The sequence below is a fragment of the Anarhichas minor genome, unplaced genomic scaffold (genome assembly GCF_050575085.1).
Source record: "Anarhichas minor isolate MPS153535 unplaced genomic scaffold, ASM5057508v1 ptg000020l, whole genome shotgun sequence".
Taxonomy (NCBI): Eukaryota; Metazoa; Chordata; class Actinopteri; order Perciformes; family Anarhichadidae; genus Anarhichas; species Anarhichas minor.
Genome location: NW_027466466.1, coordinates 667,122 through 682,359, shown reverse-complemented (window position 1 = coordinate 682,359; position 15,238 = coordinate 667,122). Strand labels below are relative to the sequence as shown.

At 42.1% G+C, this 15,238-nt stretch overlaps 1 protein-coding gene across 3 annotated transcripts in view; it reads right to left on the bottom strand.

Annotated features, from left to right (window-relative positions):
* The window catches only part of prkcz (protein kinase C, zeta), a 128,160-nt gene extending 116,431 nt beyond the window's left edge, over positions 1-11,729 (bottom strand). For 2 of the 3 annotated variants that reach the window (XR_012955716.1, XM_076095560.1), the window contains exons 1-4: positions 11,421-11,729; positions 3,996-4,117; positions 3,163-3,252; positions 2,827-2,877 (exon numbers count right to left, since the gene is read on the bottom strand). Coding sequence is in view for 2 of the 3 variants with exons in the window: in XM_076095560.1 (XP_075951675.1) it covers positions 2,827-2,877; positions 3,163-3,252; positions 3,996-4,117; positions 11,421-11,497 (340 nt within the window). In the remaining variant the exon portion in view is untranslated. The remainder of the gene's footprint in view (positions 1-2,826; positions 2,878-3,162; positions 3,253-3,995; positions 4,118-11,420) is intronic. The other variant, XM_076095559.1, reaches the window with a different exon arrangement.
* Between the last annotated feature and the right edge of the window lie 3,509 nt (positions 11,730-15,238).

The window sequence follows — 15,238 nt, the reverse complement described above, 5'->3', positions numbered from 1 at the left end:
TCATGACGACAATATCCACTTCTTATACACAGTCTATGGTTTCTACTGCATGCTAACTCTTTTGAACTCCTGCTACAGGTTTTATGGGATACGTCTCAAATGTGCTACGGTACGTCTTAACACCCAAAGGTAAATTACAGAGCTGCGTTGCCATGGCGAGGCATGTTTCGCCATGAAACAGAAAGCTGTTCTAACTCAACCATACATTGTTCAATCTGCCCCAAATGTAACATGCTTGTTAAGAGTCCAGATATCTGCATGTCCATATTGACTCATAGTTATAGCTCCACATACTGGCAACAGGGAGACAGCCTTCTAGGACGAACATCATCCAATGGACCTTTGCATTGGGTGGTCCACACTTGATATACAGCAACATAATGTAAGTGTGGTCTCTAGCGCCACATAGTGGACATAGGAGTGATTAACTCCTTCAAGCAACATCTGATATTAATGAAACTTCAGAGCATTGTCAATCGATTTCCAGTAACAACCCACAGCTGCCAATCCCACCCAGTTAGGTGTGGCTACGAGGGCACGTTCTTTGATTTGGTTTTATTTTCTTATGATGTAAAATATGCTTTTCACTAATCCTGAATACCAATAGTGAAACAGTGAAATGACAATTTCTGTCCAAGTACTCAACAGCAACATCCTTTATTTAAACCACCATCCTGTTACTGTAGTATATTTCAGTCATTCCCAAACACTGGGTCAGGACCCACAGGTGGGTCGCAGAAGATGTATTACGGTCACAAATCACATTTGCATAATTCTCTTCTATTGTCTTTTGCTAAACTTTTATATCTGCAGTTCACCTTTGAGCCACACCAGGGAGCCTGAATGTTCGTATTGTTCTGATGATTGTAGCCTACTTATAACTCTTATAATAGAGGAAGATCTTAAGTATCAAGCCCAACCTTTTATTATTAAAGTACTACAATACTCGGTCGTATTTTCTGTAACAAAGCAACCAATCTACTTCCTGTTTACACCAGCACCCGCATGCCCAGTGTACATGAATATTCATGAGATATTTGTTTTCAGGTGTGTTAAACTGGACGGAAATCATTTTTAAAACGGTGCTGGATCGCCGTGTGGACAGAGATTGTTTTGGTTTTAAAAGCCCGTTTCAAAACAGTGTGGATGTATCCTTTGAGTCAAATAGACCATAAAGCAGAGCATGCTTTAGGGCGGGGCTACCTTGTGCAGGTTGCTACGGCGGTGGGTGTTTCCATCTTAGAACTTCAACCCTTTCACAGTGTTTTTTCACTTCATGAAAGTTAGTTGGTCTTATTCAGCATTTGTACAAAGCTCCACCCTTTCATGTCACTTTTAAGTGTAAACAACCAAGATGGTGACAGCCAAAAACCAAGATGGTGAAAGCCAAAAACCAGAACTAAAGGCTTCAAAAAAGCAGTCCACAAACCAATGTGTGACGTCACGGTGACTACGTCCACTTCTTACATACAGTCTATGATCTAATATAAAAGGCTAGTTTACATTCTGTTTGTTTTACTGATGAGAGGAAATGAAAAGAATAAGATAGTCTCTTAACTTCTCTTAAATGCGTTTTTTTGATATCACTTAGAAAGTATTTAACATGTGTGTTTTCAACATACTGTATATGTCTTCTAGCTGGTTTACCTATTCAAGATCACATAATTTGATGGCAATAAATGGCAGTAAAATGGTCAGGAATCTTCAGTTAGGCACAAATTTGCTCTTTTATAGAAAAGGCCTGTTGACAATTAGGTAGATAGTCTTTTTCTTCTTAAAGTGACCCTCTTTTTAAAAACGACAAACCATCTACTGCATAGTTAATCAGAAGATACCAGTACAGTCAGCCTTGGAAAACAGACACAGTGCCTCTCCCTCCTCCACTCAATCTCATTCTTTCTTCCTCTCTCCTCCTCTCTAAAAAAACAGCACTATCCTTCCCTCCTCATGTTCAGCAACACCAAGCAAACGAGAAAACACAGCAGGAAGCCCCAGTTATTACTGTTAGAGTACAGCACACATCAGCCACAACACGACACATGGACACCAGCTCGGTGTGTGTTTGAGACAGCGAGACCTTCATCGCCTACCTACAGCATGACACTCTGCTCTTCACACAGTGAACCAGGAGTCTGCCTCAGCACAAACACACAGGGCTCCCGTCCCATCAGACACACACAGGCCCTCTCACGGGGTGCTGAAACCTGCTGTCACAGCAAATAGACAGGGAGTACATGAAAGAGACGCAGAGCAGCAGCAGCTACGGTGTCACATTTACACAGCATTGTTAAAGTTAAAGAGCAATCTTTAGGCTTCTTTAGAAAGAAGCTATATATGTATTAGCCCTGTGATGGACTGGTGGCCTGCTCCGCATGCTGCTAGCCTCTTGTCCAGTGTGCTGGGGTGGACAAATGGTACAAGCTAGAAGGACCAGATGATTACCAAACAAAAGCATCTGTTAAGATTAGTATTTCCACCTTAGTCCCCTAGCCTGGGGGTTAAAACGCTGAAGCACAAAAGAGAAATTGTGTCTCTGCAGTGCTCACCCTCCGTTTCACCAGCTGGAAAATCGTAAACTCTTAATTTCACCGACTTCTCTTGGCTGGAATCCACCTCTAGCTGCAAAATTGCATGATCTAACTGTAACTCTGTGACCACTGTTCACTCTGAATCATGGCTGACTCAGGCTATTTGAGAGAAATGAGTCTTCTAGAGAGCCCTCACCCGCCTCCACCTTGTACTTACACCACAGCCAGGTACAGGGGCACTTGACCTAGTTTAACAGTGCCATTGGGAGTCCCCGAGGCGGATAGAGGGTTTACTCACTGTCTTCTCCAGGGCAGGGCATGCCGGGCCGCTCCGGGATACTGGGAAAGACTGCAGAAGACAGAAAATTAAAGGAGATTTCAATCTGATGTTTTCTGTGAGAACAATAAACTAAATTTAATCCCTAACCCTCAACCACATGCAATCCAGATGATGAACACCCAGAATTTGTATTAATTGTATTAATTTCCATGAATAAATGGAAAAATGGTAAATAATTTAGCAGGTTATGTGCCTTATTGTCGTGTTTTAAGTCTCCTCAAGTTTCCCATTGTGGCGAAAGGTTAAGTTGCATTAATGATTATACAATGTAGTTAAAAGTAGGAGCTAACTCACCGTGCAGCAGTAGACCAGACCTCTTGGTTCGATTGTAAATACGAAATGCCTCCTCCAGCTCCATCTGAGACGAGATGGTACAAGGGTCCCCTACACACACACACACACACACACACACACACACACACACACACACACACACACACACACACACACACACACACACACACACACACACACACACACACACACACACACACACACACACACACACACATATATATATATATATATATAACTGTGCAGAGAAGCATCTGATTCTATTATTCATTCCGGAAGAAAGGTCCTTGTGTCTTGGCAAGCCAGTCAAAGGTTGAGGAGCTGTAGCATTTATTCACCAACATATAACCTAAAGCAGTCATTCCCAAACACTGGGTCGGGACCCACAGGTGGGTCGCGGGAGATTTTATTAGGGTCAAATAAATTAGCAGAATTTCCTACATAGTCTAGTATTTAACATTTGCAGTACACCTTTGGGCGACATAAGGGAGCCTAACCCTCAACCATATGCAATGTTCCTATTGTTCTGATAATTGCAATCTACTTATAACATATAATCTGATATAAAATACTTCTATTTGTTTTACTCATGAGAGGAAATGAAGAGAATGTGATAGTCTGTTAACTCCCAAATGTATGCATACGGTCTATATGGTCTCTCTCTCACACGAAGTTAATACTTAAAGGGCTTTGCTCCTTGTATAACACATTGTAGTTTAAAAAACATCTTAAAGATACATTTCCAAAAAAAAAATCCCAGAAGCTTAAGAGTCAACGCATACGGACCAGCACCAATTATTTCTAGCGGACACCCTGCCGTGAGGCACACCCACCTTCATCATCGATCCACTTGAGTGTGATGGGCTGCTGCTTGGCAACGCTGCACATCGTCCTCACCTCCTCGCGCAACTCCACGAAGGTTACTGTGGCTGCCAAGTCTGCCATCAACATGTCCCTGATGCACACACACAGAAAATGTCAAGAGTCACTTTGTGGAAGAGCAGAGATCAAGCGATCCCACGGGGGGGTCCCAAGAGAGAGGAGGAGACCACTCACTACTATTGAATTCAAAGCACACTTATCTCATCTGGCAAGAAACTCACAGTGCTTGGATGTGCAAATGGACGTGCAAACAGAGAGGAGATGTTGGCTGGGTTTGTAGAGTTAATGACTCACTGACCTGTCTGTTGCATGTGTTGGTTCAGGTCAGCCTCAGCTGTTTACCAGCTTGCACCAATGTTAACTGGCACATTCAGAATAGAGCATCTTACTACATCTTACTAGCCATAAGAGGTACTACTCACATGTTTAACGAACATGAAGGTCTATTCTTGACATTGGAACTAGCGGAGGAAGACAGTGGACAGCGGTGAAAACTCATGAGTAACACAAGATCCACATTCCATGGCTAAGAATATTTAGTAGAATAGTAGTAGTTTTGTTTCTAGACTACACAGAAAGCCTGGATGTGTAAAACATCTTCCAGGCAAGGAGCATCTAATGAAAGCTGGTATCAAGGGGCATTATGGGGAGTGTAGGATCAAGCATGTTAGCAGCAGTTTGTGCCTCTAATGTACTGCGTTATCATTTACATTTAAGTCATAAAGCTATCATCTGTTTATAAAAGATATATACCCCAAAATGTCTTTAACTATCGTTACTTCTGCTATGAAAGTAATACCCACATCCTCAGAGCCCCTTGTGACCATCTGGATAAAAACTATTCAGAAAAAAAAAATAATAATAAATAAAAAAAGGTTTGACCCATTTCAAAAGTCGCAACTCTATTTTTCAAGTGGCCTAAAATGACATAAGTTCTTGCCATTTTGTGTGACACAAGAAAAAGATCTGCTAAATTCAGTATTTCTCATAGATTGATGTATTTGTGGCGACCTGCCACAGTATCAGCATTGACTGCCACATATTGATTTTCTATGTTATTGTCATCCATAGTGATTATTTGCATAAAAACACAATTCAAATGATTAGGAAACAAGTGATTGTATTCTTATTCAAATATTTGATTTGATTAAATAATCATTGCATTATTAGATTTAATCTTATGTTGAACGTTGCTTAGAGCAAGTGTTGGGGTGTGTGAAGTTAAACAGGTCATAATTCCCTCTTTAATATCTATTTTATACAGAATATCTCTCCTTTGTCTTCCAGATATCATTTTTCACTATGAATGAGGTCACAGTACAGAAGCTCAAGACACTCTGACTCTGTTCCACTGGACTGCACACATTGCACACATTTCAATACTGAAGCTGTAAACTAGACAGTTGGGACACACGTTGGTTGAGACTTAATGGCCATAAATCATTTGTTTATCAACTGGTTTTTAATGCTGAAATGAAACAGAAAGCACAAAGTGGATGAACTTCGTTACTGGCCCTAAATACCATGGCAACTGCGGCACAGTTTTATGACCAAAACACACTCATCAATACCGGAAAAAAGAGTTTGTGCAGCAGATCTTGAAATGATCGACGCCAAACCAAACGCCACTGAAAGCTGTGTGACTGACCAGGAAGAGAGCTAAACCGCTAGGACCTGAAGCTGTTCCACTGTCCAGCCTGCTCCTCGCTGATGTCCAGCTGCTGCTAAATAAATGGATGAGAGAAGACTCGGACATCTTTACAGAAACCTGGCTTCATCATAACACCCCGCATCAAGCTATTGCACTTGACAGGCAACAGACAGAAGGCGAGACTGCGGTAAGAAGAGGGGAGGCGAGCTGTGTGTTTACACCGGTGGTGATTGTTGCTCAAACGTAGTCAAAGTGTTTTTATTGCTGCTGTTTACATTCCTCCCGATGCAAATTCAAAAAAATGTACTTCAGGAATTGTATGAGGTCATCAGCAGACACATGACCAAAAGAAATGATGGTATTTGTATCATAGCTGGTGATTTTCATCAAACAAATCTCTGTTTAACCTGAATTCCACCAGCGTGTCCACTTCTCCACCAGAGGATATTCCTGGCAGCTACAAAGCCCCCCCCCCCCCAAAAAAGAATCAATCAACAGCCTTCAGAGTGGAGCTCAGAGAACAACCTGCTGCTCAACGTCAGTAGAACCAAGGAGCTGATGGTTGATTTAGAAAAAAGGAGGCGAAGACAGACATCCCTGTCTACATCAATGGATGAGGTGGAGCAAGTTAGTAGCTTTAAGCTTCTGGGGATCAGCATCACAGACAACCTGACATGGTCCTCACACATCTCCATCCTAAACGACTATTTCTTAAGCAAACTTAAAAAGGCAAAATTCCCGACACAAGTTCTTGGTAACTTTTACAGAGGAGCAATAGAAAGCATCCTGACTGGAAACATTACAAACTGACATGGGATGTGTACGGGACAGGACAGGAGGCTCTACAGGGGATTCAAACCGCCCAGAACATCACTGGTACCATCTACTGAGCATCAGTGATATTAGTGATGAGAGGTGCCTGCAAAGAGCTAAAGGATATTAAAAGACTAAACCCACCAGACACAACCTGTTGCTGTCTGGAGAGACAAACAGAAGTATCAGCTGCCAAACCAACAGACTTCAGAGCAGCTTCTTCTTCTCAATCATCAACTCATCCTCCACCCTCCATCATAAAAAGAAAAAAAAAATATATATATATATATATGTATTTATGTAGCAAAATGGGACTACAAACTGGAACCCTTTTGTACAATGGCAATGGCCATGAATAAACTTGTAACCTTGTAATCAGTGGATGACTTTTTTAAATAAGGGTGTACATGTTTAGTTTCAACAGCAACCCTCACTGCTCAGCTGCTGGCTGAATATATTTATTCATACCTGCAGTATTTATTCATGCAGCTTCTGAAAATCAGGGTTTTGAATGCAGACTGGGCCAAACACAGAGCCAGATACGTGTGTGCACTGTACTGTCAACAAATATCAGCACCTGAAACATGTGCAGGAGCTACAGGGACTGGGGGTGTGTGTGTGTGTGGCACTTTATGGCGAGTGTTAGTTGGACTCTGACAAGGTGGAGCAAAGATAGCTTGCTTCCCAGCAGGCATTGCTCCACACAGTCAAAACCCACACAAGTCAATGTGGAACGATGTCACACACACACACACACACACACACACACACATGCTCAACAAAGTTCCGCCTATATAGAGATTGGGCAATATATAAATCACATGAATCCAACATTTGTCTTGTAGTCCAATCACATCAGAGTCAGCCCTGGTTGGGTTGACTCTGATGTGATCTGCATGGTCTGTATGAGTATGGTTAATGATACCATATATTTACCGTGACATGTTATCAGGTACCCATCTTCCAGAACTTCTTGACTAAACCTTAGTGAACATTATAATATAATTAAAAACATGTATGATGTGCTACAAGTGTCTCCTACTGCATGTTTCCTCTGTCCTCCTTGTAGACATATTACGTTTTTTGAAAACCAAACCTATTGAAGCCCAATGCATGAGGAGAAATCTCTGAGTGGGACTAGAGGCAGTATGGCTGACCCTTGCACTGTTTGCTCTTGAGACTCCAGAGTGCTCAGCACACTGAGGGATCGGCCATGTTCAAGAACATAAAGCCACCTAATCACCATGTTGATCTTTGTTCCCTCTAATCACCTGTAGCTCAAACACTGTACAATGGTCACTGTGTGGTGGTATGGTATGATGGCAACATGCATTGTGTATTACTGGTTTCCAAATACTACAGTACAACACATTACAGTTTTCACTTTTAACCGTATTTTGGGAAACTCCATTGAACAGAATGGAGGTAATTGACCGACAGAATTTGGGCCGAAGACATGAAATGAATGCAGCCGTGGATGGCAAGCTGTGTTTAGCATGCTGGACCTCATAGACTGATGACAACAGACAGGCACCTAAAGCTAAAGTGTCTATACAACAGTATACAGTTAAGGTCGACCCCAGGGTTCATAGCAAGTCAGATTTCCAGACAACACACTGTAGGGATTGATAGTGAGCTTTACTTCCAATGGTACACAACAACTAAACACATTACCTTTAGAATAATGGGCTCTTGGCAATCTCTTGTTACCATCCGCGACATGTGGCTGTTTCACCTTGTGAGTCTGTGTGTGAGTCATCATGGCAGAATGTGGTCAGGAGAAAGATTCTCCAAGAACGTTGTGTTGTGGAAACACTCAAGTCTTCCGTAGCCTGTTTACTACTCTTATCTTTACTTTGGCCAGTGTTTGGTCAGCAGCTGTTACAATGTCTCTCCATTGTTCTGTTCGCTGTTAGTGGAAACATACTGAGCTCTTTTACTCTGTCCTATGAAACACATGGAATTTATGGAAGAGTGGAGAAATGAATACATGTGAAAATCAGTTTGAACCAATCTGCTACATGTAAAAAATATGTGTGTGTGTGTGTGTGTGTGTGTGTGTGTGTGTGTGTGTGATAGCAACGTCTAGTCTCAGTCATAAGTCCTCTTTTCTCAATAAGGCTGGGTATTAAATCTCAATTCCATGTTTCCTTCCAGTGACCACTGAAATGTGTCTGTAGCACAAAGTATCAAAACTGCAGCAATGAATGTCTGGTCCCCTTCATAATCTTGTTCACTTATTCTTTGATCAGATTCTTTCTGATTTCAATCAAAATGGATTTTATTACATTTATAAAGTTCTTGTAAGGCTCCTTGTATTTAGACAGTTGACATTTGAGAGGTTTGGCTCATTTTGTTAAAAGCTATATATACAGAGTATACTGTACATTCAGTAAGACTGAAAAAGTACTGGTTGTTGTATTGTATCAGCCCTTCTTCCCAAACACAAAACACTTAAAAAACATTGACAGCAGAACTTTTCATATAGTGACCAGGAACTGCACTGTCTGCACAGCAACCTGTGACAAACAGGTCAAAAGGACTTGAATGCAAATTCAGCATACCACATCATTGAAGATTATATAAAAACTGACTGGATTAGAGTTTAGTGTGGCCACATTGCCCCTCAGCCCGTGCATACCCCCCCCCCCCCAAATACATCTGAGGGTATTACCCAGCTCAGAGCTGGGTAATACTTCTTACCCAATTCAGAGTTCTGAGTAAGTTCAGTAAACTGCAACCTGAGAAGCAGCAACATGTCAACAATAAAGGAAACAACAACAGTTAATGATGTGTGTCGGTCATGTGACCATTGGCCTCTTACTGCCTAGTGTTCATCAATCTGAATAAATGGACTGTACTTGTGTAGTGCCTTTCTTCTGACCACTCAAAGCTCTTTAACACTACATGTCATCATTCACACCCATTCATACTCTAATCACAGAGGCTACCATGCCACCTGCACATCAGGAGCAAATTGGGTTTAAGTGTCTTGCCCAAGGGTACTTTGACATGGACTGGAGAACCCAGGGATTGAACCGCCGTATTGGTCACCATGATGTCACCCATTATTGATTTTTGTTGTTGTGCCTTTATGCAGGTACAGTTGAAGACAGGAAAGAGGGAGACAGAGGGGGCACCACATGCAGCCAAGGGCCACGGGTTAGAACCCGGGCCGCTACAGTAAGGACTCAGCCTTAGTATATGTGGCGCCCGCTCTACTGTTTAGAAGCCTGGAGATCTGGATTTCGGCCGTCGCTATCTTGTTTCTTTGGAACCAGAAGTGAATAGAGGGTTGAACTAAGTACAACAGAAAGCTGAATAAGACATTTTTAGGCGACCAAAATGTTACAAATAACTTTCATGAACTAAAAGCACACTGTAAAAGGGTTAAAGACCTAAGACAAAACCACGGACCCAGACCTCACAACGCCGTGGTAGAGACCTGTCAACCCTAAAGCATCCCCTGCTTTATGGTCTGTTTGACTCTAATTGGACCAGAATGTACTAAATGAACATCATGCTGTATTGAAGAAGACTTGAAACGAGAGATTGAGACCATAAACTCATGTTTACAATGTTTACTGAGGTAATAAATCAAGAGAGAAGTAGTCATTTTCTCATAGACTTCTATACAACCAGAGGAGTCGCCCCCTGGTGGACAGTAGATAGAATGCAGCTTTAAGACACTTCAGCTTCTGCTTCCCTTTACAGAACCAGAGGCTGCTCTGTGCTTTGAAACGTCTTTCTGCCAATTATAAAAGTATAAGAAAACCTAAGTGTCAAAGAGCGGAGCACAAGTCCCCACAATGTAATTTGGAGTTATGAGGTCCTTTAAGCATGCTAACTTGATTACTGAATAAATGAACAAGGGGGCTTTTCATTGTTGAACCTTTTCTGATCTCTGAATCATTAGATGGCAGTGACAAGGCCAGCATGGATCCAGAAGGTATTCCACAACACCATCCATTCATGCACTTAGTGGCATGACAATGTCAACTAACCAGTTCTGAAAAGATTGGTAAATGAGTTGATCTTCAGGGAGTAATAGATCATATATTTGATTCAACATTGAATTCATTTATTGAGTAACATGACTATAGGTGTGGTCCCATGAGCCCCATATCAGCGTGGCACAGATATATCCGTATCTCATTTCTAACACGCAATGGCAGTACAGGAATGCATCATTGGGAAACTGGGTCTCCATTACTTGTCCACCGGAGAACACTGATGACTTAATGTGTACAACCACTCACTCCATATCTTGGTCACAGTTCTTTAAATATCAAATAGAAGGGATACTTGCATTTCTACTTAACTTTGTTCTAGATCCTTCTCTGTCTCAGCAACACACTAACGTTGATGCTACATCTGGCAACTACCGTTCACCAACAAGGTGACTAGAGGGCGTTCACATGCTGGTATGTCAGGACGTAGATTAATCCTCACCGGTCCACTATCTCACACTTGGCACTGCAAGGTTATATACATACCTTTGTTAGTTATTGTTGATATAACGCCAGCATTGATGCATTTTATCAAAGTACTGTCATATTATTTCGTTTATGGCTTCAAACACATATCAAAGTGTGCAGTTACTCTTTGATGACATAAGTCATTGGGGCCCAGACCAGCATCCTCGTTACTACAAAACCTAAAATAACACACCGAGAGACTTTACCACCAATGCTTATATCATATCTTTTTTTGTAGTAAACTGGTGGCATTACTTGAATTCTTATTATTGTGACTGTGCCCAGGTGAGTGTGACATTGGTCAGGTAACCATGTCTGACTGACCTAGCTTGATCTCAGGACCCCACACCAGCAGATACTCCACAGGTGTTTCCCTTCTCCTCGTTAACGCCGGCTAACGTCACTGTTTCCTTATTGTCAAATAGCGTACTCACCCGCAGTAGTGTGCTTTAATTTTCACCAACACCGAGTCCAAGTCCATTATGGATCCGTTTGACGCTAGCATATGCATTGCAAGGTTTGGTGTAACGTTAACGATAACTAGCCCAACGTTAACTGGACAGGCCCAAACTAGCTGTATCACCTGGTCACGTCGGCAGATAAAAGCGGACCGTTACATAACACAGACAGGAGTAACGTTCTGTCCGATACTCCCGAAAGCAAACTTGTCGAGCGACTGTGAAGTTTCTTTCGTTAAGTCAACGATAGCAGTTTCTCCGGCGGGGGAGTAGTCAAAGTGGCCTGTTTGACACCACCATTTCGGGGTAAATGTTTCAAAATAAGACACACACTAACAAAGTTATGCTGAATTGGGATACGTGATAAGACTAGTGCTTTTATTTTGAAAGTGAAACCTCGCAAGCCCTGGTGGCGTGAGAGCAAAGTCTGGTTGACTTGACACATGTTTTATGGCTCACTATGGTTACCGGAATCCAAATTCACCTGTCCCTCTGTTTCTGACGGGACGTGTCAAGAAAAACGTCCCTAGCATTCATGTTAGGTTTAGTAGACGGTGTGAGGTAGTTCAGAGTGACTTTATAGCGGACTCATTGAAGGTTGCATGATGGTATTCCCCTCTCTTCTCCTCATACAGGTGGTCTGTCTAATCAACTTCTTCATAGTATATTTACGCTCTTTTATTGTAATGTCCTTGTCATATTCCAGCATTAGATGGCGTCTCTTTTTATTCCCTGAAATAATTCCCTGATAATGTCAACAATACTTTGTAAATGTTTTTTAACACAATGTATTATTGTTTATGTTTTAATAAAAGCCTTGCAGAAAGGTTATCTCCTGTGCCGTCTTTTCTCTCAAGAAGACCCACAAAGGACAGGTCAAATACATACATACAGTATGTTATGGATGCAGGGTGGTTGAGGGCGCCACTACAGTACTGCTGTTCTCAAGCGCCACCTGCTGGTTGATTATAACCGACTTCAGAAAACATTGAGAGTGATTTACCACTCAGACTTTATCCAGATGCAACATGGAGCAACAGTGGGTGGCCATGTTTGTTTATTTATTATGTTCTCCTTTGTGTGTTTTTTAGACCTTGTTGACCTAATTTGTGCCAGCTGGTGTCAGTTACATCTAGCGTTAAAGCTAAGCTAACATTAAGTTTGCCAGCTAACGGATAGTTTAAACTGTCAAACTTTTTTTTACTTTACATTTGCACATGACACATCTATGTGAGCACAGTGCTTACAGTATTAAACTCAGACCAGGGAACATGTCAAAAATATATTGAATTAGAAATATGGATAACCACCATCGGGCTATGGCTAAGAACGTTTTCAGCCAACTGTATTTTGATGCCAGATCATTTTTAGTTTCCATACAGGCCTGGGCTAGCTGTTCATTTTTGCTCTTTAAAAAGTGCAAATGGACAGAATATGTGTTGCAGTATTAACCATTGTATCCTTTAATAAATGTCAAGCTTGAATTGACTTATAATAAACGCAAATGGTTATAAATGTGCACTGGGCCCAAGACAAGATACAAGATAACGTTATCCGCATCATGTTGGAGGGAATAACTGCAGAAGATTTTTTATTTCCCATAAATAACTAAAGTACTTTAAATTGCCAATCAGTCCAGTTTGGGTGCAGCCAGCAGGCATCAGGCCAACACATGCTGCTTGTTGTTTACAGTCTCATTAACAACTTGAGATGTGAGACTACACTTGAGAGATGACGTGTACGACCAGATTGTTTCACAAGTAGAAAGTTGACAAGCTCATTTTAAACCAATAGAAAACTAAGTCATTATCAGACTATGCTATCTGTTTATAGATATTATATACAAGGTGCAATATTTACAGCCAGAGACCAACAGCCCATACACATCACAAGTAATACACAAAGGATATAAGTGACAAGTATGGGTTTAGGGATTTGCAATAAAGGGTGGATGTCCATGTCCCCATTGAGGCCCTCAGTGGAGAAACTGATGTAAGTGATGCCATCAAGTGTTTCCATTGATGTTCTCGTGAGATGGTCCATGTTAATGATGCCAGCGCCTTAATGTAGAGGAGGAAAACATGGTTTCATTATATTCCTAGCCAGGGGTCAAGGGTCCTTGTGACCTTTAGGGTCTGCTGGGCTTCAATCACTGAGCTATAAAAAAAGGAGTAAGTCAAGTCAGCAGAAAAAAGCTGTCCAGCTGAGAAGCAGCGGAGCAGGAACCAACCAGCAGTGACCGCAGCCATACAGCAGCCTCCGTGCTGTCTGCAGTCTGAAGGCCAACAGCTCAAAGGTGTGCTGCAGATCTACATCTTGAAGAAAAGACTATGGAAGATTGGGATTGTCTGGTCCAGAGCATAGATCCAGAATAGTTCATGTTTCAAGAGAAATAAATATCTCTCCCCTCTGGAGCAGTTGGACAATTTATATTCCAATACAACCGAGAGGCTCCAGTGTGGTTCATTAGATTGAAGTGGTTGGCCACAGGGCTCTATTAGTCATGGTGATGGAAGGTCTTGCAAGTGAGGTTTCACAGTTGGTAATCGCCTGGTTCCACAGGACTCTGAGGTTTGGGGGTCTTTTGAAAGTGATCCATGGCGGGTTGTCCAGGTGTCCTTTAAGGACAGGGTCTGTGGCTGTGACACGCTATGACATGCCAATGTTTTTTGATGGCAGTGGACATTTCTATGGCCAGAGGTAAACAGCTCCAGTGATCCTGTCATCCATGGTGTAAGTCGTGGTGGTGTTCACTCTGACTGTGTAAGGTTGGGAAAGTGTTTGGAGGCTTGTGTCACCCACTGTTTGTTGTACCACCTTTGTAAGAAGTCTGTTGTTTGTTTGTTTTAAATCAGTGTCCGAGCTCAGTATAATAAAGCAGTGTATCCTGTAAGATGTGTTGTACATTTTGGCTTGAAAAATGATTCTAAACATTATCCTTAGTTTGTAGTGTAGTGCATTGATACCTGATAGTTGTAATTGTCCATACCACCTGTGAATATATGTACGTTATAAAACATCAATGTTGGGCTAAAGGAATATTAGCACTCAAAACCACATGTGGCGGAAAACTGTCACGTCATGTTTGTGACACTGGGACAACAAGTTGGCATCGTACTGGTTCCCTCCACAAAAAGCGCAATGGGATTTTTGATTATTGCAGAAAATAATCATTGTGGCAAACATGAACACCTTGGTGAAAGTCCTGTGTTTGTTTGACTGGAGTCTCTGAGGAAGAGTGGAACAGACGGACATCTCAGCTCACAATCAGGTGCCACACGTTACCCAGGACTAGATGTCTGCCTGCACAGGAGATTCAGCCGCATCCCCACACATCCAGTTTAACTTCCTCCTCAGTGTTGCTATGGCAGCCACTTACATCATAGCCCCGAGTTGTTGAGGTATGGTGTTGCCTCTAATTCCTCATATTGGGCCGTGTTCCTCTCTTGGAGCAGCAGTAACATCTGTCCTGCAGTCAGCTGACACATTGACTGTCTGCAGGTCTGCATGGGCTGCATGGACGAAGGAGTATTGTTCTGCTGACTGTGCGTTTGGTGCTGCCCCGGTCCGTGAGCAGTGAGTTTGATGTTTCACTGCTAGTTCAGAGGCCAGTGACTGATTTCCAGACTGGACACCTGCAGGTTCACCAGGAAATTGTTTGGCGGAGTTGAGTCAGTCTTTGGTGGTCTAAACAAAAGCCACACACATGAAATGTGGGTCATTGAAATCCCAAAGTGTTGTTATTTCTATCATGTTGACAGTGGTTGGTCTAGGATTCACATGAGGTGGCCCAC